Below are 23,148 nucleotides of genomic sequence, written 5' to 3'. Positions count from 1 at the left end.
CGTCCCTGCGTCTGGGGCCGAAATAGCTGTGCCTTGGCTTCCAACCGATCGCGGACTGCCTGGGGCGCTTCCCGGCGGGAGTCCAACTCAAGGCACTGGCTGAGTCCCCTCGGTGCCCCGCCCCACTCTTCCCGCTCGCCAATTGGGGGCTCGAGCTCAGCCCCCAGCTCGCCTAAACCAACCAGAAGCCCAAGAGAGAGGTGAGGCGGCTTTCCCCTCCTTCCTCCGGAAAGCGGAAGCGGAAGTGACGTTCGGGGAAGGTGGGGGCAATCATGGTGCCGCTGGGGAGGGGAGAAGCTGCTGCTGCCGCCGTTGCCGGGAGCCGCGGAGGTAAAAGGCGAAACTAGACTCGGCCTGGGCTTGGGACTTCCCGGGGGGCGCGAGACGTAGGCTCCCTTCTGAAACATTTCCCAGTGGAGACCTCAATCCAGTCACCATAGGGACCCCACCCCTCCTCCGTTTCCATGGGGATGGGTATCCAGCCCCCCTCCTCTGTTTCCATGGAGACCCGGACCCTGTCCCTCATCACTCGGCTTGTAGCCCCCAGTTCTGTCTCGGATTTTTCCGTGTATCCCTGAGCTGGGGGCTGTCCCAGACAGGTTTCTTTCCTCAGCCTCCTCTCAGAGGTGCTTCGTTCTTACTCCTCGTTTGCCATCCTCAAACCTGTTCTGTTTGTTCCGGACAGTTGATCTCCGCGTTGCCGCTGATGGTGCCGGGACAGCCCAGTGGGACTCTGGGTGCTCTTATCTCTGCTCTCAGATGCAGCGAAATGTGCATCTACCGGGTTGCGTAAGCCAGAGCCAGGGGTCGAGCCGGTTCCTCCCGGACCTGATCCCTTGGCCTGTGCCCGGTAACTACCTCTGTCTAACCGCCCCTCTACGTAAAAACTCACTTTCTAACCTAGAGCAGAAGAGAAAGATAAAGTGCAAAGTGGACTGAAAACTAGTGATGTGTTGATTATTTTTAAATTCTCTTCTGCCTGCCATACCCACATTTGTAGAAGCTCTGTGTTTGGAGGTGAAGGAAGAATCACTATTCTAGAACAGGAAACCTTCAAATTTGGTATTTTGCCCAGGAGAGTATATTTGTAGGTCTTTCATTCATTCACCTAACATTTCCTGAACTTCTAGTATCAGTGTACTCTGCTAAGGGCTGTGGAAACAAAAATAAGTTAAGACTCATCATGTCTTCACTGCAGAGAGCCACTATACTGGCATAGCTTCTGGTTAACATCAAATTGTTTTAGGACAGAAATAATTAAAGTGATCTTCATTAGGTGTGTCCAATTAGGGAGCACCCTCTCCACCCAGAAGCTGAAACATCTGTTCTAGGAAGAAGGGAAGGAATTAACAATGTTCCTTTACTATTTGTCAGACGCTGTGTTTTACATACATTATCTCTTTTACTCCTCGTGACAACTTTGAGAGAACAGGAATTACTAGTCCCACTTACACATAAGGAAAATGAAACACAGAAATGTTACCCAAGTAGTGAAGGGCAAAGCCAGGTTTTGTAGGTAGGTGAGTATGGCTCCAAAGCCTTACTCTTCTGCCATAGACTGCACTTCCTCATGATCTGATTTGGGGAATATTTGGGTGGGGTTTTCTTACTTTAATATTTACAGCGACTCAGCCTTGAAGCAGCTACTCTTCTGTTTGCTCCTTTATCCCCTTTAGGTGTTTTGACCAGTGTTCACATTGTTTGACAGGAAGGCATATTCAGAAGGTCTTATGAACTGATTGGCTACTTATTCAAAAATTTTTAAAAGGCATTGCTTTTCCTTAAAACTGACTCGAAGATTTCAAAGTTAAACTTAAAGGAATTATTCCCAAGGAAGATGATTTTTTATTTGCTTTGTCCTGTTCTTTAAATGAGAGGGAAGATGAACCCTCTTGCTGCTGAGGAGGCCCCTGGGTCCTGTGGTATGGCTCTAACTCTCGCCTTGTTCTATTGCAGAAGGGTCATCACCTTTCCATTTCTCGCAATTGGGCTGAGCGCTGTTGAACCATGGAGGAACACAGTCCAGACGACAACATCATCTACTTTGAGGCAGAGGAAGATGAGCTGACTCCCGATGACAAGATGCTCAGGTTTGTGGATAAAAACGGACTGGTGCCTTCCTCATCTGGAACTGTTTATGATAGGACAACTGTTCTTATTGAGCAGGACCCTGGCACTTTGGAGGATGAAGAAGACGATGGACAGTGTGGAGAACATTTGCCTTTTTTAGTCGGGGGTGAAGAGGGCTTTCACCTAATAGATCATGAAGCAATGTCACAGGGTTATGTGCAACACATTATCTCACCAGATCAAATTCATTTAACAATAAACCCTGGTTCCACGCCCATGCCAAGAAATATCGAAGGTGCAACTCTCACTTTGCAGTCGGAATGTCCAGAAACGAAACGTAAAGAAGTAAGTAAATAGGAGGTGAGGGTCCTGTTTGGCACTGGGGAAAGTTGAACATTGGTTACTTCAGTAACTCGTGTTGGCAGTTTTAGTTGGGGGGTAAAGGACAATCACTACATGTGCTTCATGTTTTGTTGTGACTGCTTTTTGTTGTCTGGAACTATTGGTTTGTATAGCTACACTGAAATTTTGGAAAACTAATTATAATTCCTCAAATTTTCTTCCCCAAATCATAAATAAAATAGAAATTTCACTGAGGGGTAACTCCATGGTTCTGATGCTGACAGAACTAGATTTGGCTTATCGGCTAGTGAAATAACTGGATTTGACTCATCTCTGGGTTGCGTATTAATGGTTTGTTTTGGAGATGGGTATCTGCTGGTATATGCTTTATTATCTTACAAAGTGTTTAATAAATAATAAAGACTAGCTTTCTTTCCCAAGAAATTCAGGCAAGAGGTGGTAAGTGGGAGCAGTTTATCTAAAGTAAGGTTTCCCTCTCATATTTAACTAATGTGAGGTTATGCATGCCAGAATGCTTTGAAAACTGTAAAGCATTGTACAGATTGTACTGGTGGTGGCTATTAGTGAAATAAAAAATATGGTAAACTTTAAAGGTATCCAATAACTGGTTACAGATTATTTAGGAAAAAAACAGGTTACTGGTAATTACAATGTCAGGGAATAACTATCAAATGTTACCAAACAGAAATAGGGCAAATCATTTAGCAAAATATGTGTCTCTTTTTTTGTAATTTAAGTCTTGAAATTGGGGGAATTTTATTATTCACGACACACGTCTTTTCCTTTGCTAGCCTTAGAATCTAGAGCTAGAAGGAACCTTAGACCATCTTATCTACCTCCCACCCCAAGCAGGAATCCCTCTGCAGCATCTCAGACATCAGTTCATCTGAGCTCTGCTTGAACACTTCCAGAATGACCAGAGCACAGTGTTTCACAGCTTAGCTCAGAACATTTTTGGCCAGCTCTGATTGTTAGAAAGCTTTTACTTGCATAGAGCCGAAATCTGTCTTCCTGCAGCTGCCACCCACTGGTTCTAGTTCTGCCTCCCTGAGTAACAGCAAGTTCACCTTCCTCCCACAGGATAGCCCATCAGATATTTAAAGATCATTATCATGGATTTCTCTTCACCTTCTCTTCTATAGGCTAAACACTTCCATTTACTTAAATATCCCACTTACGACATTTTTCCCGTCTCATTACCCTGGACACCTTCGATTGTATAAATTCCACTTTTCCAAATTCCTCTTAAAATCAAACTGAACGTAGTCTCACAAGTGGGAATCATTTAGCACTGAATATAGTGGGACCCTTAACCTGGACACCCTATAGTTATTAATTTGTATTTTATTAGCAACAACATCACACCGTAGTTTGTACTAGAAAACCTCTAGACTAGTAGTTCTCAACTGGGGGCAATTTTGCCTTCACGGGATACATTTAGCAATATCCGGAATCATTTCTGGTTGTCATACCAGGGAGGTGCTACTGGAATGTAGTGGGACGAGTCCAGAGATGCTGTTAAATATTCTACAGTGCACAGGGTGGCCTCCTACAACAAAGAATCATCTGGCCCAAAATGTCACTAGTGCCGAGATTGAGAAACTCTGCTCTAGATTGGTCTCATGTGTGCAGCCGTCCGAACAAGCCTCCCCTGTTTCATCTTATGCAATTGAATGGGAAGGCCTGCATTAAACCTTAAGAATATTTCCCTACTAAATTTTATCTTGTTGAATTCAGCCCAGTATTTGAGTTTGTCAAGGTTCATTTCACTTCAACAAACATTTATATTGTGCTCTATGGGGGTTGTAAAGATGACTACAACAGCTTACAGTATAGAAGTAGAAATACATTTATTCCAGTAACCTTAACATCAGGCACAGTGCATTAAATGTGAGAGAGAGGTACAGATACTGCCCTGGAAGCGCAGAGAAGTTCAACTTTAGCTTCAGGGATCTGAGAGACCTTCATTAAAAAGGTGGCATTGGAGGTGGTCTTAAAAAATATGTATAATTTAGATTAAAAAGCAGGGAAGGGCTTTTCAAGTGATGGGAACAGCATGAACAAAGGAGTGGCGGTGGGAAAACAAAGGCCATTTTCATGGAATAGTGAATTATCTGTTAGATTAGAACAGGAGGAGTCTGCATACTTTTTCTGTAAAGGCTTAAATTGTAAGTATTCTAGGCTTTGCGGAGCCCTTGTGGCGCAGTGGTTAAGAACGTAGGCTGCTAACAAAAAGATTGGCAGTTTGAATCTACCAGCTGCTCCTTGGAAACCCCATGGGGCAGTTCTACTCTGTCCTGTAGGGTCACTGTGAGTTGGACGGACTCGATAGCAGTGTTTTTTTTGTTTTTCTACGCTTTGCAGGGCCTATGGTCTCTATTGAAACTACTCAACTCTGCCATTGTAGTACAAGAGCAGCCATAGACAATACATACACAAGTGAGCGTGTCTCTGTTTCATTAAAATTTTATTTACAGGAACAGACAGCAGGCTACATTTGGCCATTTGGCTGTAGTTTGCTGACCCCTGGACTAGAACATAGGGAGTAGTAGGAGATAAGGATGGGTAGATAGTTGAGGTCCAAACATAGAAGGCAGTGATAGCACACTGTGGGGTTTGAACTGTATTCTAGAAGCAATGGGAAACCATTGAAGGTTTTTGAGCCCAGAAGTGATGCGGTTAGAGTAGCATTTTAGAAGGACTGCTGTGGCAGCAGTGGTATTTTGGAAACAGTGGCAAACTGGAGACAGATTGCCCAGTTAGGAGACAGTTGTAGTTTAGTTTTGGGGTTTCATTTAAGTCTGATGAAGGATAGTGGCCTTGTACTGGAAAAGAATCCAGAGCTTTTGCAGAAATATGAGAGAATTGGTATGTTATTGGATTTTGAAGAATGAGCCATGAATTGGACATGATTTAGAAGATTTTAATCATGTTGTGCATTGAATTTCTGCTGTGTCTTAAAACACAGGGGCCACACAGATGATTGACAGGGTTCTCTGCCTTGAGCTTCATGTCTAGGTAGAGAGGTAAATAGAGTGCACGGTGATAGGTACCTTAATAGAGGCAGATTCACAGTTTTATGGGCATGTTGAGGAGAAAGCAGCTAAGTCTGCTGCTCTTGAGAATGTTGTTTATATTAACAGAAATCAAGAAGAAGAGAAAGTTTGGTGGAGAGATTTGATGAGTTTAGTTTGGAGTATATTGACTTTGTAGTCCTTGGGGAAAAGTAAAGTGAGCAAAATCAGGAAGCCCATTGCAAATGTGGATCTGAAGTCAAGAAAGTAGTTTGGGATTGAAATTGTGGATCCACAAAGGGGCAATAGTTCAAACTGTGGGCAGTTTACTTAAGGGAGTAGTAAGAGTTGGTCTGAGAATTTAAGGGCTGGAAGGAGAAAGAGGAACCAGAGAAGATCACAGTAGTCAAGACATGGGTGGAATGCAGTGTGGTGGATCTTAGGGAAGAGAATTTCAAGAAGTATGACTGTTCCCATCTTACCCTGCAGAGGGGTTGAGGAATGAAGACGCCATTAGTTCTGCAAGTTGTGCAGTTGTTCACATCATGAGAAGACTTTCAGTAGAGCAGTAAGGGCTGAAGCTAGATTGCAAGTGATGGAGAAGTGAGTGGGTGGTGAGGAAATAGGAGGCAGGAAGTGTCAACTCTTTTTTTTTTTTAAGTTTGGTAGTTAGGGGAAGAATGATGAGACAGTAGTAGCTCAAGGGAATTGAATAATTTTTTAGCATAGAAAATTTGGACATGGTTTAGATCCTAAACTTTAGGCCATCCTCAGCTAATGATTACTGTATGAAAAGTGTTTTTATGAGCAAATGTTTAGAAAACAGTTGGTTAAACCAAGACCAAGGTTTCTTTATTATACGGTTTCTTGGAGCCTTTGATGTGCTAATGACTAAGAAGAAATGAAATGCTGGATTCTCCAAATGTCTTAAGGTAGAGATGGTAGGGAGGTAATGATTATGCAGTCAGTAATATTAGCTGTCGCTTTCCTATCTTATACTACTTGCAAGCCTGGTTTGCCGTTGGCATGTTCAGGTCTTGTTGATAAATCATGTCGAATAGGACAGGGTCAAGGATACTGTGAGTACCTTGTGTAGTCTGCTCTAGATTTAGCTCACTGTACTTCCCTCCTACTCACGTTTTCCCATTCTCTCCATGAGACCTGTGTGGAAGATTCTATAATCTGTTCCTAAAATCAATAGGTGTTGGGTTGGTGGGGTTAGAGGGAGAAGCAGCAGTGGGTTTATTCTTTGAAACTCTTGTTTAATGGCCAGGCATTTGGGAACCTTGCCTTCCTCAAGCACCATCTTACCTTAGCTCTTTATTTTTTCAAAAGTGATTTTTGGGGGCATTTAAATCCATTTAATTGGCCTTAAGAGGTCAATGTTTATGACTATTCGATAACATGCTTCATCATCTCCTACCTTTTTTTTCTTTTTTTAAACTTGGCTTATGCTCCCTCGCCATGCTCAGGTGTTATTCCTGAGAAATGAAATCACTTGGTAACTACGTAGTCTTCTCGGCTTCCTAAGCAGCTTATTTTCTGAGTCAGATTTTAGCCTGATTTTCCTGTTTACTCCTGATTGTTCCATTGTTTCTCACAGTGTATAGTTGGCTTACCTGTTAGTTCATTTTTTTCCCTCATGCTTGTCTTGCGCAAAAGATAAACCAACCAGAACACTGTTCTAGATGCTGTCTTCTCCTACCTCAGAGCCACTGGTCATTCTGGCTGTAATTTTACATATCTTATTTTCATACTTGCTGTTTTACTATTGCCTCACTGTTGATTTGGTAGGTTTGATAAATTTCCTGTCAGAATATTGCCACCCTGATCAAGATCACCTTTCTTAGTGGTTGCTCCTTCAAGGCCTTTGTACTCCAGGTGTCTAGGCAGCGTGTTTCCTTTAGTTGATCCATGCAGTCTATGATTTCTGAAACTTTCTTGCACCTGTGTCCTACCAGAGAACCTGCCAGGACTGTCTAGTTATCTGTTCACCTACTTCTGTCTGAATCACATTAGTGAACATAATCTACCTCCAGTGGCTAACTGACCTTGCCTCTTTTCTGCTGAATAGGTAGCTAAGAAGTATGAAGAAACCCAGACATCATCATATACCAAATCTGTTCTTCAGGGTGCACCAAAGTGTTCTAGTACGTGAACTGGGAAAGAATATCCTTTTGTACTAAGAAGTGTGGCTACAGTGTTGCTTTATTAACTAGGCTACTATGTAGCTTCACAACAGGCCATGAATGTATTATGTGATCAGGGGCATATCCAAGAGGAGATTTTTTTTTTTTCAGTGCAACAAATTTAAAGTGTAAAAGTAATGGGAAAAATTTGATTCCAGTGTTTCAGAGCCTTTTTGCAATGTGTCCTTTGCTTCTGGAGACCTAGTTCTGGTCTCATTCCTCATTCTAAATCCCTCAGGCAATGGAATGATCCATTCAGACAAACCAGAATGTTGCTGACTCTCCCAGAGGGGAACTACCTACTTCTTAGTCTTTGCATACTGTGATTACATTTCTTTACAGGTTCCCTTCTGAACTCTCACAGAATTGCCATTCAGAACTAGGACAGATGGAGACTCTTTCTGCTTGAAATCCTAGCTTTAAGGATCCATTCATTCTTTCCACAGCTTTCACTTATTCAGTATCTACTTTTGTCAAATATCAGAAAATACAAATAAATAGCCCCTGCCCTGAGAAGCTTGGAGTCTAGTAGACCCAAAGCCAAACCAAACTCATTGCCGTTGAGTCGATTCCAACTCATAGAGACCGTACAGGACAGAGTAGAGCTTCCCCATATGGTTTCCAAGGAGCAGCTGGTGGATTCAAATTGCTTACCTTTTTGGTTAGCAGCCGAACGCTTAACCACTGCGCCACTAGGGAGTCTAGTAGGGAGGCTGCTAATGCTGTATGTGCATGGTCTGTAGGAGCCCAGAACAGGAAGGATTTTCCATTTAGCATCCATCGTATGAAGCTGGTTAGCAGTGTGTCCACTGTTTGTCTGCATGTATGTATGTGCTCTCTCCTTAGCCATCAGCACTTCTACCATTGTGCGCCTGCTGGCCTGGGAAAGGGCCAGGGGTTGTTTTGTGTACGTACTGGTTTTTAAACACAAAGTTGCAGGAATAATACAGGCCCCAGATTTTTTTTTTATAAGTGTTAGGTATTGCTAAATTTCTTTATTATTGTGGGATATTGGAATTTTAGTATTTTTTCCTTTTATTTCAATTAAGTTTATTCTTAAATTTATTTCTTCTGTGACATGGAAAGGGATAATTTAGACCTAGGTTCCACCTTGGCTCTGGTGTATACTAGCTATGTGGCCTTGGGCAAGTGCTTAATGTCTGTTTCCTCTTTTGTGAAATTGAAATAAAAATATCCCTTTGTATTTTGCGATGATTAAATGAGATTTTTTCGTATATAGTATATATGAAAAACATTTAGCAGGGTGTCTGGTGCCTCGTGGTTGTTTAGTAAATGTGCATTTACTTTCCCTTCCTCATAGGCCCACATGGTTCTTGGAGGTGGTACAGGAGTATAGAAAGCTGCTACGGTGTTTGACCTCCTCTAATTTCATGAGGAGGAGGAGAGAGAATCACTATCAACGTCAGCCCAAGGCTGATTCCTATGAGACGGAGGTTAGACATACCTCCTCTCTCCAACCTTTTTACCAATTCTGACACCAGCTGTCCCTCGCATGGTGCTCACTACTTCTGTACTGGGTTTAATAATTCGTTGCAGTGGCCACACAGAACTCACAGATCATACTTGCGTTTATGGGGTTTATTAGGGAAGTAACAGGTTATAATTCAGGATCAGGAACGACTCAGGATACAGTTCTTCGCTCAGAACAGCTTTTCAGCTGTCCCTGCAAGCAGCCTTCTCTCTTGCCCCCTGGGCCCGTTGGCCTGGTCTTTGTCCTGTTTGGTCAGGTGTCACAAAGCTCTTTAGCTTCTCCGATAAGGGCCCAGAGGCACTCAGCTTTCTCACTCCATGTGATGACATGCCCACTGTTATTGCCTTGCTCACTGGCAGTGGAGCCTGCCTCACCATCTCATGCTGGTGTCTTGGTTCTGCTGCCACAGTTTCTCTGCCACTGGTTTTTGTCATCTCATGCCATATCCAGTGTTACAGCTCTCTCTTGTGCTGTCTCTCTGTCTGTCTCCTGGGTCCACAAAGTTCTCAGCACAGGGACCCAGGGTCCAAAGGATGCACTCCACTACTGGCTCTTCTTTCTTGGTGGTAGTAAGATCCTCCCTTTGCTCTGGGATTGGTTCTCTTTTAAACCTAGCAGATGGCAAAACTAAATAATCCCCTCATTAGTGTTCTATATACCTTATTTGCATGGTCCCACTCCCATAAGGATGCCAGGTACCTTATTTGCATTATTAACAAGCTCTCCAATCCCCTTGGTGGGCCACAAGCACCTTATTTGCATAATTCCACCCAGTCATTTGGTGGGAGTTACAAGACCATGGCTAGAAAGGCCATATAAAAGCAACCCATTGAGACCAGAAGAATTAGATGGTGCCCAGCTACAACTGATGATTGCTCTGACAGGGAACACAACAGAGAACCCCTGAGGGAGCAGGAGAGCAGTGGGATGCAGACCCCAAATTCTCATAAAAAGACCAGACTTAATGGTCTGACTGAGACTGGAAGGACCTCGGTGGTCATGGTCCCCAGACCTTCTGTTAGCCCAAGACAGGAGCCATTCCCAGAGCCAACTCTTCAGACAGGGATTGGACTGGACAATGGGATAGAAAATGATACTGGTGAAGAGTGAGCTTCTTGGATCAAGTAGACGTCTACATGGTACTATGTTGGCATCTCCTGTCTGGAGGGGAGATGGGAGGGTGGAGGGGATAAGAAGCTGGCCGAATGGACACAAAAAGAAAGAGTGGAGAGAAGGAGTGTGCTGTCTCATTAGGAGGAGAGCAATTAGGAGTATATAGCAAGGTATATTGAGGGCAATGGGTTTTGATGGGTAGCAAGGTATATATAAATTTTTGTATGAGAAACTGACTTGATTTGTAAACTTTCACTTAAAGCACAATAAACATTAAAAAAAAAAAAAAAAAGCGACCCATTGCACCACAGGAGGTAATCTCCAGTTTATAAAGAGTTTGTAGTGTTAAAATGTTCTTTGTTAGGAACTCTTCAGGAAGCATTTTCTCCTTGAAATGAGGTTATACGTTGTGGCTGGGATCCAAGACAGCCACAGAAGTCTCGGTAACCCCTAATTAGCTGAACTGTATACTAATACCACTATGGAATATAAGCCACCACTAATAACCATGTTCTAAAATGGGAACGTGTCTGTAGTGCAACTGCAGGGATTCTGTGAACACCACCCCTAGTCACAGATAATCTGCTCTCGTAGAAAACTTCCCTAGTACTAGGCCCCTGAAAGTTATTTCTGTGGTGGGCAGTTGGGGCACCAACCTAAGCTAAGGGCTCTTAAGAAGTGAGGCATGGCAGTGATGATGGAGAGAGGGTGAGATAACTAGCATCTGTTGAGTGCCTACTGCGTACCAGTCACTGCATTCCTATTGCCGTCGAGTTGATTCCGACTCGTAGTGACCCTGTAGGACAGAGTAGAACCGCCTGTAGGGAGCGGTTGGTGGATTCAAACTGCCGACCTTTTGGTTAGCAGCTGAACACCTACCACAGTGCCACCAGCGCTCCAGTCACTGGGTTAGGGGCTTTAATATAGTTTTGTATTTAATTTTCATAACCTTATAAAATAGATATCACTAGCCCCCATTTTTACAGGTGAACAGACGGAGGCTTAGGAACATAAAACTAGAGAGGGGTAGAACTAAGATTTGAACTGAGGACTTTCTGGATGCCAAAGTCTATGCTTTTCCACTATTACATACCACCTTCCCAAAGGCAAAGAGGAGAGGCAGACACTGAGACCCGTTGGCTGTGAAAAGGGCTGAGAAATGAGGGGGAGCAGGATGGTATTCTGTAAGGGTAAAGGATTGAGGTGTGGGAACATCTATGTGAATTCAGCTTGGGATGGGTGATGGGGGGCCTGTTGAAGAAACAGGGTCAGTTCAGAGCTCTTATATTTCTCTTTGGAGCTCTGTGGTTTGCACCTTACAGAGTAGACTAAATGAAATCAGTGCCAGGGTGGGGACAGAGTTGGTATCTGGGAGAGGTAAGGGAAGTCCCTAGTGATGGGGAGAAAAGGGTAGCTCCTACAGCCATAATAGTCGAACCAGTCATTTCTTTGTAAGAGTGTTCATATGCTAGGCGCTCAGAATCAGGCACTCCCCGTCCTTATCAAACGTGGGGCTGTACATGTGTGTAGAATCTAGTACTGTAGCCCTTGCTTCTTTTTCCTCCGGTGGAAACCCAACCTTTTTTCCTGAAATTTTTAAGCGCTTTGTCTCCAGGGTTCAGTTTTCTCTTTTTTGCTTACCTCGTTCTCTTTTCCTTCTTCACTGATTCTGTTGATTTAACAGGGCAATCATCTTTGTTAAGTATTTCTCTATTCAGAACTGCTCAGAACACTGTAAATCAACATCAGTTGTCTGAAAACCCATGTTTTCTGCCCATTACTAGCATTAGACTCCGTACTAAGCACAGATCTTTAGTGAACCTCTCCTGTGCTCCCTCCGTGCTTCTTAAAACAGTAATTGGCAACTGCCTAAGGCCACACAGGGAAAAATGAAAGTATTTAAGCTCTTTTGGAGAAAGAGTGCTTTCTTTATTATCCAGTGGAATCATCAGTGACATTATATTTATATTATAGATACTCTTATTGATTTTGATAGGCAAATTAATTATTTGTTACCCATCCCTCAAATTCTTTAAATTTAGCTTGGGCCTCACCTCCTTTGAGAGCCTTTCTTAGTCATCCCCAAGTCTAAGCTTCTGTGTATTCCCATTGTATGCCGAACATCCATTATCATTACAGCTCATGCTAGGTTTTTCTTGTCTATTTTTTGTTGTTTGTTCATTTGATTCTCCTCTTGACCTTGACCTCCTGGAGAGCAGGGGTTATGCCCTTTTATTCTGCATTCCTAATACCTGGAACAAGGAGCCCTGGTGGTACAGTGGTTAAGCACTTGGCTGCTAATAGAAAGGTCGGTGATTTGAACCCACCAGCCACTCCACGGGAGAACGATGTGGCAGTCTGTTTCCATAAAGACTTACAGCCTTGGAAACTTTATGGGGGTGGTTCTGCTGTCCCATAGGGTCACTCACTATGAGTTGGAATCGACTTGATGGCAGTGGGTTTTGGGTTTAGTACCTGAAATGGTACAATGCCTGACACATAACTGAATGCATGAATGATAAACATTAATTGTATTTAATGTACCAAATGTTGCAACACTCCCTCTATGTAACCAGGAAAACCTACATGTTTGCAACTTCCTGTTCCAGTTTTTCCCTTTTTGTAAAACTTGGTGCAATTTAAAAATGATTCTGAAAGACACAGAATAGTCACTTCCATTTACCATATCCAGATGGGGTGAGGGTTTACTCATTTATTCACCATACATTGGGAGGTGCAGACATTTGACCGTCTCCCCCTCCTTTAAATACAAATACCTTCCCCAGTCTGTGGCCTTTCCCAACTCTATTCTCTCTTTCTCACTGTATCTTCTCAGTCAAGTTTCTTGAAAGAGTCGTGGATATTTATTGTCTCCAGTTCCTCCCTTCTCCTTAACTCCTTAGGTCATTGCATTTTGACTTCTGCTCCCACCACTTCAGTGAAACTAGTCTTGTTAGGGATAGTTGCGACCTTTTGAGTTGGCTGAATTCAAGAAATACTTTGTCAGTCATCTCTGCTGCATTTGACCTAGTTGACCATCCTTTCTGAAACCCTATTCCTTTAATGTCTTTGTCACTACTTTCATTAGCACCCAGTTCTGCTGGTTTGATTTTCTTCTATCTTTCATTCAACAAACATGAATTGAGTGCCACTTCTCCACAAGGGTAGACCTTGAGGCTATAGCAGTGAACAAGACAGACTTGGTTGAAGCTCTCATGGAGCCTACAGCCACTTACTTGATTCGACAGGTGTTTATTTAATAACTAACTACTCCTGTGCCTAGCAACTAAATAATTATGTTAATTAATTATGTAATTATTTAACCTTCATTGTATTATGTGCTTTATAGAAGTACAGAAGCTGTGAGAACCTATAATAAGGCTACCTATTCTAGTTTGGGGTGGGAGTAAAGAGCAGTTGGGAGATTTCCTTGTGAAAGGAACATTTAATGGAGGTTTGAATTGGCCAAGTAAAAAACCCCGGTGAGAGTGGGGATTGGCAGGGCAGGAAAGTAGTTGATTATTTGTTGCACTGCTACTTATAAAGTTATCAACCATAGTAGCGTCTTAAGAATCAAATTCTTCTCTTACCGTTGACCACTCTCATGAGCTTTATGAGTGAGCCATGCAAGACTCCTTTATTGCCACTTTCACATTGCCAGTTCTTCTGACTGGTCAGTGATTATTTTGAAATTTCTATCTGGCAGCACAAAAGAAAGGAGCTTTGGTGGTGCAATGGTTAAGCTCTCTGCTCCTAAGCAAAAGATTGGTGGTTCGAACCCACCCAGTGGCTCTGTGATAGAAAGACTTGGTGATCTGCTTCCATAAAGATTACAGCCAGAGCAGTTCTACTCTGTCATATAGGGTTGCTATGAGTCAGAATGGAGCCCTTGTGGTGCAGTGGTTAAGGGATATAGCTGCTAGCCAAAAGGTCGGGAATTCGAATCCACCAGCTGCTCCTTGGATACCCTAGGGGGTGGTTCTACTCTGTCCTGTAGGGTTGCTATGAGTCAGAAGTGACTCAACGGCAACAGGTGTGGTGTGTATGCGTGATGAGTGAGAATAGACTCAAAGGCACCCAACAACAACAGCACCAAAGAGGTTTTTGGTCTTGGTGAGAAGTCAGGATATATGCACGAGAGGATATGTAACAATACAGGCTAAGTGTCAAATGAGTGTTATAGTTAAATATCATTGGAATTCAGAGGAGGGCACTGTAGCCTAGACATGGGGTGATTGTAGAGAGCCTTGGAAGTAGTGAGGCATGAATTGAAGGAATAGAGACTCAGAAAAGCATAGAAGAAAGAAACTAGGCATTTCCGGTGGAGAGAGAGGAGACAGGAAAGTGGGAACTTAGTGTTGCAATTGGAGAAGAGTGTCCTGTTTGTTGTCTGTGCACCTAGACAGAGCCTACACTTTGGCTGATCATGGGGTAATGTGATAGAAGTGAAAGACTTGTGAAGAAGGACCTTAAATATCAGGCAAAGGAGTTTATCATTTGATGAAGGAGATGTCACATGTAAAACATTGTTTTAGAATTAATGTGGCAATGATTGGCTTCAAAACTAGGCTCTGAGACATGAGGAGTGCCTAGAATGGTGATTCAGTAATTCGGTTCAACAACTATTTGTGGAGCACCTCCTGTATGGCAGTAGGAAGGGTGAGGAATGAACAGGTAAGAGAGCACTTGCCTAAGGAACCTACAGACTTGTGCAAGATCTTATTGGGGGTTGGACAGATGAAAGCGGGAGTGGGGGGGAGACAGGTGTAGTCAGGGCCCTTCCCCCACTTCTGTAGGTTTAAGTGTTGGCAAACTGGCCCATAGCCATCCTGATACCTTTTTTGTATGACCCTCAAGCTAAGAATGGTTTTTACCTTTTTAAATGGTTGAAAAAAAAATTAAGAATAATATTTCCTGACACACAACAGTTATATGAAATCCAAGTTTCAGTGTCCATAAATAAAGTCCTCATTCATTTATGTATTATCCATGGCTACTTTCACATGCAGCCTGGAAAGCCTGTTTACTGACTGGTCCTTTACAGAAAAATGTGTTGACCTGAGTCACACCCATCCTTACCTCAATTCTTCTGTTCTCTGAAACCGAATGTCCCTCTTCTTACATAAGGCTTTTTCCTCTACTTAGGCTTTTAAATATCTTTCTTTTCTTTATGTTCCTTCCTAGATCCTCAACTTCTGACTTCTTTCTCCTAGGATCTTCTTCCTCCAAATATGCTCAAGACTTACCCTACTTGGGGAAAAAAAAAAAAAACTTCGTCAACTCCAAAGACCATTTGTGCTGCTGCTTTCATCTGTATTCTCCACCTCTACCTCACCTTTCATTTATTTACCTTAATCTAGGCTTCTGACTCCATTAGTTCCTTAGAATTAGTTCTGTAAGTCATTAGTGAATTCCTAACTGCTGAACCCAGTGGCTTCCCCGATCCTTATTCCTTGTTTTCCCTGACATTTGACATTTTCGATGATTCCCTTTTCCTTGAGACCCTTTTTCTTTTGTTTTCTGAGGCATCATCCTCTTTTGCTTCTCTTCCTACGTCCCAGCCCTTTCTCCCACTCACCCACCAAAGGCTTCTTTTACTGGTACCCTCAGTGGTGATGACTTTAAAGGGGTCTATTTTATTGACTGCCTACTCTATGCCAGCCAGTATATTAAAATGCTTTACACGTATCATTCCTAGTCTTTGCAACAATCCTGCAAAGATAGATTTTGTTTCCTCTGTGCTATAAATAAGGAAATTGAGGCTTTGTGAGTTTAAGTAACTTTCCCAAGGCTGTACCGTTAGTAAGTGGTAGAGCTGGGAATTGAACCTGAGCTATTACCTTTGTACTAAGACTCTTGTCAGACTTTCCTTTTAGCTTCCAGCCTGTATGTCTGTCTGTCTGCTAGACAATTCCACCTGGAAGTCTTGGCAACACCCCAAACCCAACTCATCATCTCTACCTCACCCAAGCCAGCCACAAATTGGTTGTGTGACCATCTAGCTGATCATCTAGGCCATAATCATGGGGGTTGATCTCGACTTCTCCTTTCATACCTCAGTACCCAATTGTTACTACAGTCAATCACTTCTCCTTCCTTCATTCTTCTGGAACTCATCTCTCATAATTTCCATTGTTACTTCCCTAGTTTAGGCTCCCTTCATCTCTCTCCTGAACTATTATCCCTCTTCTCTTAATTTCGATCCCTTTCTTTACTCTTCTTTCATCTTCTACAAGGCTGCTAGAATGCGCTCTCCTAAACCCCAGATCTGATTGTGTTGCTATCTTGGTTAAAACCTGTAGTGGCTTCCCATTGTCCTATTCCTCTACTCCATAGCTTACCTTAAGAAGCCTTGCCTGATTTTTCTAGATTCCTCTCCTGCCAGTCTCTCACATACTGCACGTACGTTTGTGGTTCACTGTACACAGCATATTCATTCATCTCTCCATGCAGTTCCCATTCTGTTCATTCTTTCTTAAATGCTCTTCTCTTCCTGGTTTGTATGAAGAACCTTTTCAGCTCTTCCTAAAAAACAGACAAATAAACAAGCAAAAACCATCCGCAGTTCTCGGAGAGTACCTCAGCTTCTAAGCCTTCGCTAATTTCCACTCTCTCTGAGAGGGGTTAGGTGTTCCCTATTCCATGTTGCCACAGCACCTTGTGCACGTATACATTACAGAACTCAAATAGTGTGTAATAATTTGTCCACTTGACGCTCTCCTTAAAAATGCAGCTCCTTAAAGGTGGGGATTTTTGTCTCGTTCACCTTTTTATCTGTGGTATATATCTCGATGTCTGGGCCATAGTGGTTGAGTAACTGTTGAATGAATAACAATAGTGTAGTTGGAGATACTGACTGAGGCTTTGGGGAAAGGTTAGGATTAGAGATTGATGCACAGGAAGATGCATCAGAACCTACAGTTAAATCTGAAGAGTAGGTGGTACCAGCACCTTGATATGTATAGCATCAAATAATTTACATGGTATTTCTACAGATTTTTATACTATTTTGTTCCACTCAAAACCACTGGAGACAGGCAGGGTAGGCATTAATATTCTCATTTAAAAAACAAAGAACCTGAAGCTTAGAGAAGTGAAGTGACTTGCTCAAGGTCTCGAACATAAGTGCCAGAATTCAGTCTTCTGACATCAAGTCTAATATTACCTCCACTCACCAGTGTAGATGTGGGGGAAGGTTTGGGAGATAAGAGATAAGTTTTGGAATACGCCCACACTTAAGGGTTAGGGGAAGGGAGTGGCTCAGTAAAGGAGATAAAGAGTGCCTGAGAAGAACCAGGGTGATACTACTGTGTTGTGAAGGACCTTTTCAGAAGGAGAAGGCATCATCAATGAAATATATTGCAGAGAATCAAGGAGAATGGGGGAGGATAAAAGGCTTTGACCATCAGGAAGCTCAAGAGAATAGTTTTAGTACAGTGGTTAAGGGTTACATGAACATTGAGGGAAGTGGAGGCATACTACCCTTTCAAGAGATTTGGTGGTGAAAGGAAACAAATAGGCTGGTGGCTTGAGAAATGTCATGCCACCAAATATTCCAAGAAATTTGAGATACCTTGTTTTCGTTTTGGGAATGTGAAATTAGGCAGTAGAAACTATGCTGAGGAAATATTGCTTAAGATTGAGTATATAAATTTCAGGATGTTTTAGACTCAATTTAATGTTTGGTCAATTCCTATCAAGGTATAGTGCAAGAGGGCAGGGTGTTTAATCAATCCTTAAAGTCAAAATTATATTTGAATCTAGGTAACTGTAACTGTATATGCTCATCTTTAGAGAACAGATGTATACTAGAGTCTGAAAACACCCTTCTTGTATTTGTTTAGAATATTCACCTACTTCCAAGTTTATCTCTTCCTTGTTGCTCTTCTCATTTGTTGCTTAAGTATGATTTGATCAGTGGAAATATTTCCCCACTTTGTTGTTAGGGATTGTTTTCTGTGTTTACTATAAAACCCATTTGTATTGTTCGTGTCTCCTGAGAGCCAAGCTCTTGGGGGAGTTAGGCCCTGGAAAGCCCTTTTGTCCTGTTGATGAGGTGTCCTCTGTCTGCCAGGTAAAGCGGTACCAGTGCACCTTTGAGGGCTGTCCCCGAACCTACAGCACAGCAGGCAACCTGCGCACCCACCAGAAGACTCACCGAGGAGAGTACACCTTTGTCTGTAATCAGGAGGGCTGTGGCAAGGCCTTCCTCACCTCCTACAGCCTCAGGATCCATGTGCGAGTGCACACGAAGGAGAAGCCATTTGAGTGTGACGTGCAGGGCTGTGAGAAGGCATTCAACACACTGTACAGGTCAGCCTCTTCGTCGACTTGCTTCACCAGCCTCTGATCCTAACCTGGTCATGACTGCAGTGCTCTTTCTCTTTGCACAAGAGAGAGGTTCACACAGGGCTTTAAAGAGCACAGCTGTGTTCAACTATCGAAAATTCACTAGAGGACTTTGTTACTTAACAGATCAGCATATACAGAGTTAGCTAGATTTGTATGTCATGGAGTGACATTCTGACCTGGGGATTTTAGTGCTTGACATAGAGTAATATCTCCTCTTGGTTCCGGATCTTGGTGCTGAGGCTTCTAATATTTTCTTTCCTACCTCACCTTGAAGATAGCTTCTTTTTTTCTACCCTGACAAATGGGCCTACGCTATAGCCGTTTCTGTTTTCCACCATTTGTATCAGGAGACTTGTTTAGTCTTTGGCACTGGATGTAAAATAACAAAAATAACAATAGCTAACACTTAGGAAGCACTCACTGTGTGGTAGGCACTTTTCTAAGTACAGGTTTTCCCTGCTCTGTGAAAGTTCACCTTATGCCACTTCACTTTTACAAAAGACCTACATTAGTATCTGTTTTCACTAACCAGAAAAAACCCAAAGAGGATTTTTGCCTTTGCAGAAAAAAGACGAAAAGCGAAAATAGCATTCCTGCATGTAAACAGCTGGTTTGGGGGTGCACACCCTTCTGACGGTTGGCTCAGTAGGTGAAAACCAGGTTGGCATGCCAGACAGGCACCAGTCACCCACGATCATCTTGGCAACGTCAGAGGTGCACTAGTCCAGGGACTCAGTGCAATGTTCCTGAAGGGGGCAGCAGATCTGGGTCGGGGTCCAAGGTGCTGCAGTCCAGGTCAGCAGAGTATATGCTATGCACTTATCAAATTTCTCTTTGGGTGAAAAACTTGGGGTGCTAATGTATTATGGGTATACAGTTCTTCAGAATCCACTTGATCCTAAGGCACAATGAGTTGACAAGGGAAGGCTCTGTAGACTAGTATGATAAAGGGAATTTCTTTGGGATATTTTACAGGCTGAAAGCACATCAGAGGCTTCACACAGGGAAAACATTTAACTGTGAATCTGAAGGCTGCAGCAAATACTTCACCACACTCAGTGATCTGAGGAAGCACATTCGAACCCATACAGGAGAAAAGCCATTTCGGTAGGTCTTACTGTTTTCTACAGGCCTGTTTGTCACAGATCGGGTTTCAACTGGGTATCTTAATGTACTCAAATTGTTTTCAAATAGAAAGAAAACTTCCTTCACCAGTTATTTCTTTGGAGTTATAGCTCTCCTCTGGGATTGTTTTCTGTGTTTACTATAAAACCCATTTGTATTGTTCGTGTCTGGAGAGCTATAACCTCTTGCGGATTGGAGAGGTGGTGATGGATTCCAAGAACACCCTTACTCTGTAGATGATAGGCTTTCCACCTCATTTTTTTCCTTTCTTTTATTTAAAAAAAAAAAAAAATTATTATTACATAATAGACTTTAATTTTTAAAGCAGTTTTAGGTTTACAGAAAATAGAGCTGAAAGTACAGAGGGCTTCCACATGTCTTCTCTGTTACCACCACCCCCCCCACCACCAATTTCCCCTATTATTAAAGCTTTGCATAGTGTGGAGCATTTGTCACAGTTGATGAATGAATATTAATGCATTATTATTAACTAGGAAACCCTGGTGGCGTAGTGGTTAAGAACTACGGCTGCTCACCAAAAGGTCGGCAGTTGGAATCCATCAGCCGCTCCTTGGAAACTCTGTGGGGGCAGTTCTACTCTGTCCTATAGGGTCGCTATGAATTGGTAATTGACTCGGTGGCAGTGGGTTTTTGGTGGGTTGTTATTAACTAAACTCCAAGTTTACATTAAGTTTCACTCTTGGTGCTGTGCAGTTCTATAAAAAAAAAATTTCTGTAGGTTTTGATAAATGCATAAGGTCATGTATCCATCATTACAGTAGCATACAGAATAGTTTCATTGCTCTAAAAAAAAAAAATCCCATGTTCCACCTATTTATCCCTCCTTCTCTCTTCCCAAACGCCTGGGAACCACTGATCTTACTGTCTCTATAGTTTTGCTTTTTCTAGAATGTTACATAGTTGCAATAATACAGTGTTGGCTTCTTTCACTTTGCAATACAGATTTAAGGTTCCTCTTTGTCTTTTTGTGGCTTTGGTGGATAATTTCTTTTTTCGCTGAATAATATTTCACTATATGTATGTACCACAGTTTGTTTATCCATTCACCCTTTGAAGGACATCTTGGTTGCTTCCAAGTTTTGGCAATTATGAATAAAGCTGCCATAAACATCTTATATGCAGGTTTTCTGTAGACATAAATTTTCAACTTTTTTGGGTAAATACCAAGAAGTGCAAATGCTGGGTCATATGATAAGACTATGTTTAGCTGTCTTCCAAGGTGCCTTTTCCATTTTTGCATTCCCGCCAACAGTGAATGAGCATTCCTATTGCTCCACATCCTCACTAGCATTTGGTATTGTCAGTTTTTTGGATTTTAGACATTTTAATAGGTGTGTAGTAGTACCTCATCGTTGTTTTCCTTTACTTTCAACAATCATTTGTTTAAACTTACTTATGTGGTAAGTACTTTTATTGGTGCTAGAGAAATACTAAGACACAGGCTCTCCTCTCAAGAACCTTACAGCCTGCTGGAAAAGAATGACAAGTAACCAGACATTATCTGAGACTGAGAAATGCCCAAAATGCTTTGAGCCCAGAGGGCAGTAGACTTAGTGGGCAGGAGAAGAGAGATTAGAAGGGAAATGAGGGGTAGGAATGCTTAGGCTAAGTGCTATAGGTATTTTATTTTGTCACTTGTTCAGTTGTCATTTTAAAGTATCACTGGTGTGTATACACATATATTTAGTATCATCCATTTTATTTATATAAATATGTGTGTGTACATATATATATTTTTTAATTTTATTTTTTTAATTGATAAATGTATAAATGTACTAAGGTTGAAGGAAAGACTTCCTTCTTCTCTACTCATAGCACCTAGCATGCTTCTGGACATTTAATAGTTATTCAGAAACAACACTGGGCTGATTATATGACATTATTATGAGATAATCAGTTTGTGAGGCTCCCTCTAAATGTAATATAGGTATATTACTGAAAATTGCCCCTAAATCACATGTTTGAATTTTGGCAGGAGATACTGCCATTATGTTTATTGAATTAAATATGCAATGTCTCCCTTTCAGGTCACTCATCTCCTCATGAGGAGACTTAGAAACAACTTAAAAGTCTTCAGGAGTAATCAGCTCTTGTCTTAGTTATCTAGTTCTGGTATAACAGAAATGCCGTAAGTGGATGGCTTTAACAAACAAATTTATTCTCTCACAGTCTAGGAGGTTAGGAGTCCAAAAAATCAGGGCGCCAGCTCCCCGGGAAGGCTTTTTCTGTCAATTCTCGGGGAAGGTCCTTGTCATCAGTCTTCCCCTGGTCTAGGTACTTGTCAGCGCAGGGACCCCCGGTTTAAAGGACACACTCCACTCCCGATGTTTTTATCTTGGTAGTATAAGATCCCTCTCACCTTTGCTTGGTTCTTTCTTTTATATCTCAAAAATGTGAGATTGACTCAAGATACAACCTCATCCTATAGATTCAGTCCTGCCTCATTAGCATAACTGCCTCTAATCCTGCCTCATTAACATCATAGAGGTTAGGATTTATAACACATAGGATAATCACATCAGATCACAAAATGGTGGACAACCACACAATACTGAGAATCACAGCCTAGCCAAGTTCACAGTTCCATGCATAACATTCCACCCTTTGACCCCCCAAAATTCATGTCCTTGCCACACATAAAACACATCCACCCCATCATATCACCACAAAAGTCTTAAATCAACTCCAAGTCCAAAATCTCATCTGCAAAATTCTTCTTCAGCTGTGAAATCTAGAATACAAGTTATCAGCTTCCAAAGTACAATAGTGGAACAGGCACGAGGCCCTGTTCTCCTGCCCCTTGGGCATGGGAGCCCTGCCCCCTCAGCTTTGGGCGGTGGACCTGGCCGCATCCCACTAGCACTCATGAAAGGCAGCCCTACACTCTGGATCCGTGTTGGTGAAGATCTGAATCTTTGAAACATATGAAGCTGTGGCCCCACCCTTTGAAATCCTAGAGGCCATGGCTCCACCCATTGAAACCCCAGAGGTCATGGCCGTACGCTTTGAGACTGAGGCAGCTCTGCTTCCTGGGTTCCTTTTGTCTTCAGCTTCTGCTTCCTGGTTCCTTGGCCTCTTGGCCCCTCCAGCCTCTTGGGCTGGCTGGCCAGGTGTCTGCCCTGCTCAGCCAAGTGTTCCAAAGCTCTTTAGCTCTACTGATAAGTTTCTGGAGGCACCCCACTCCACCAGTAAACCTCGCCCAGAAGGCACTCAGCTCTCTTGCTCCATGGGTTGGCAAGCCTAGCTTCACCAATAAGTGCCGAGGTATCCCACTCCGCAGGAAGCCTCTTGTGCAAAGGCATTTAGCTCTCTTGCACCATGGGTCGACTTCTAACCCGTCTTGTGCCAATCTCCTTGCTCTGCTGCTGCCATTTCTGTGCTGCTTCTCGCTGTGTGCACCATTTCTGGC

At 42.6% G+C, this 23,148-nt stretch overlaps 1 protein-coding gene across 3 annotated transcripts in view; it reads left to right on the top strand.

The window, feature by feature from the left end:
- The first annotated feature begins 263 nt into the window (after window positions 1-263).
- Window positions 264-23,148, top strand: part of MTF1 (metal regulatory transcription factor 1) — a 56,268-nt gene continuing 33,383 nt past the window's right edge. For 2 of the 3 annotated variants that reach the window (XM_049878815.1, XM_049878814.1), the window contains exons 1-4: window positions 264-330; window positions 1,957-2,415; window positions 18,316-18,554; window positions 19,569-19,700. In XM_049878815.1, coding sequence (XP_049734772.1) covers window positions 2,008-2,415; window positions 18,316-18,554; window positions 19,569-19,700 — 779 coding nt within the window. In that variant the 5' untranslated portion in view covers window positions 264-330; window positions 1,957-2,007. Of the gene's footprint in view, window positions 331-1,956; window positions 2,416-18,315; window positions 18,555-19,568; window positions 19,701-23,148 lie in introns of those variants that run through there. The other variant, XM_049878816.1, reaches the window with a different exon arrangement.

This window comes from Elephas maximus, chromosome 3, assembly GCF_024166365.1.
Source record: "Elephas maximus indicus isolate mEleMax1 chromosome 3, mEleMax1 primary haplotype, whole genome shotgun sequence".
NCBI lineage: Eukaryota > Metazoa > Chordata > Mammalia > Proboscidea > Elephantidae > Elephas > Elephas maximus.
Note: the sequence above shows the minus strand (reverse complement) of the source record. Positions and strands in the feature narration are given on the sequence as shown.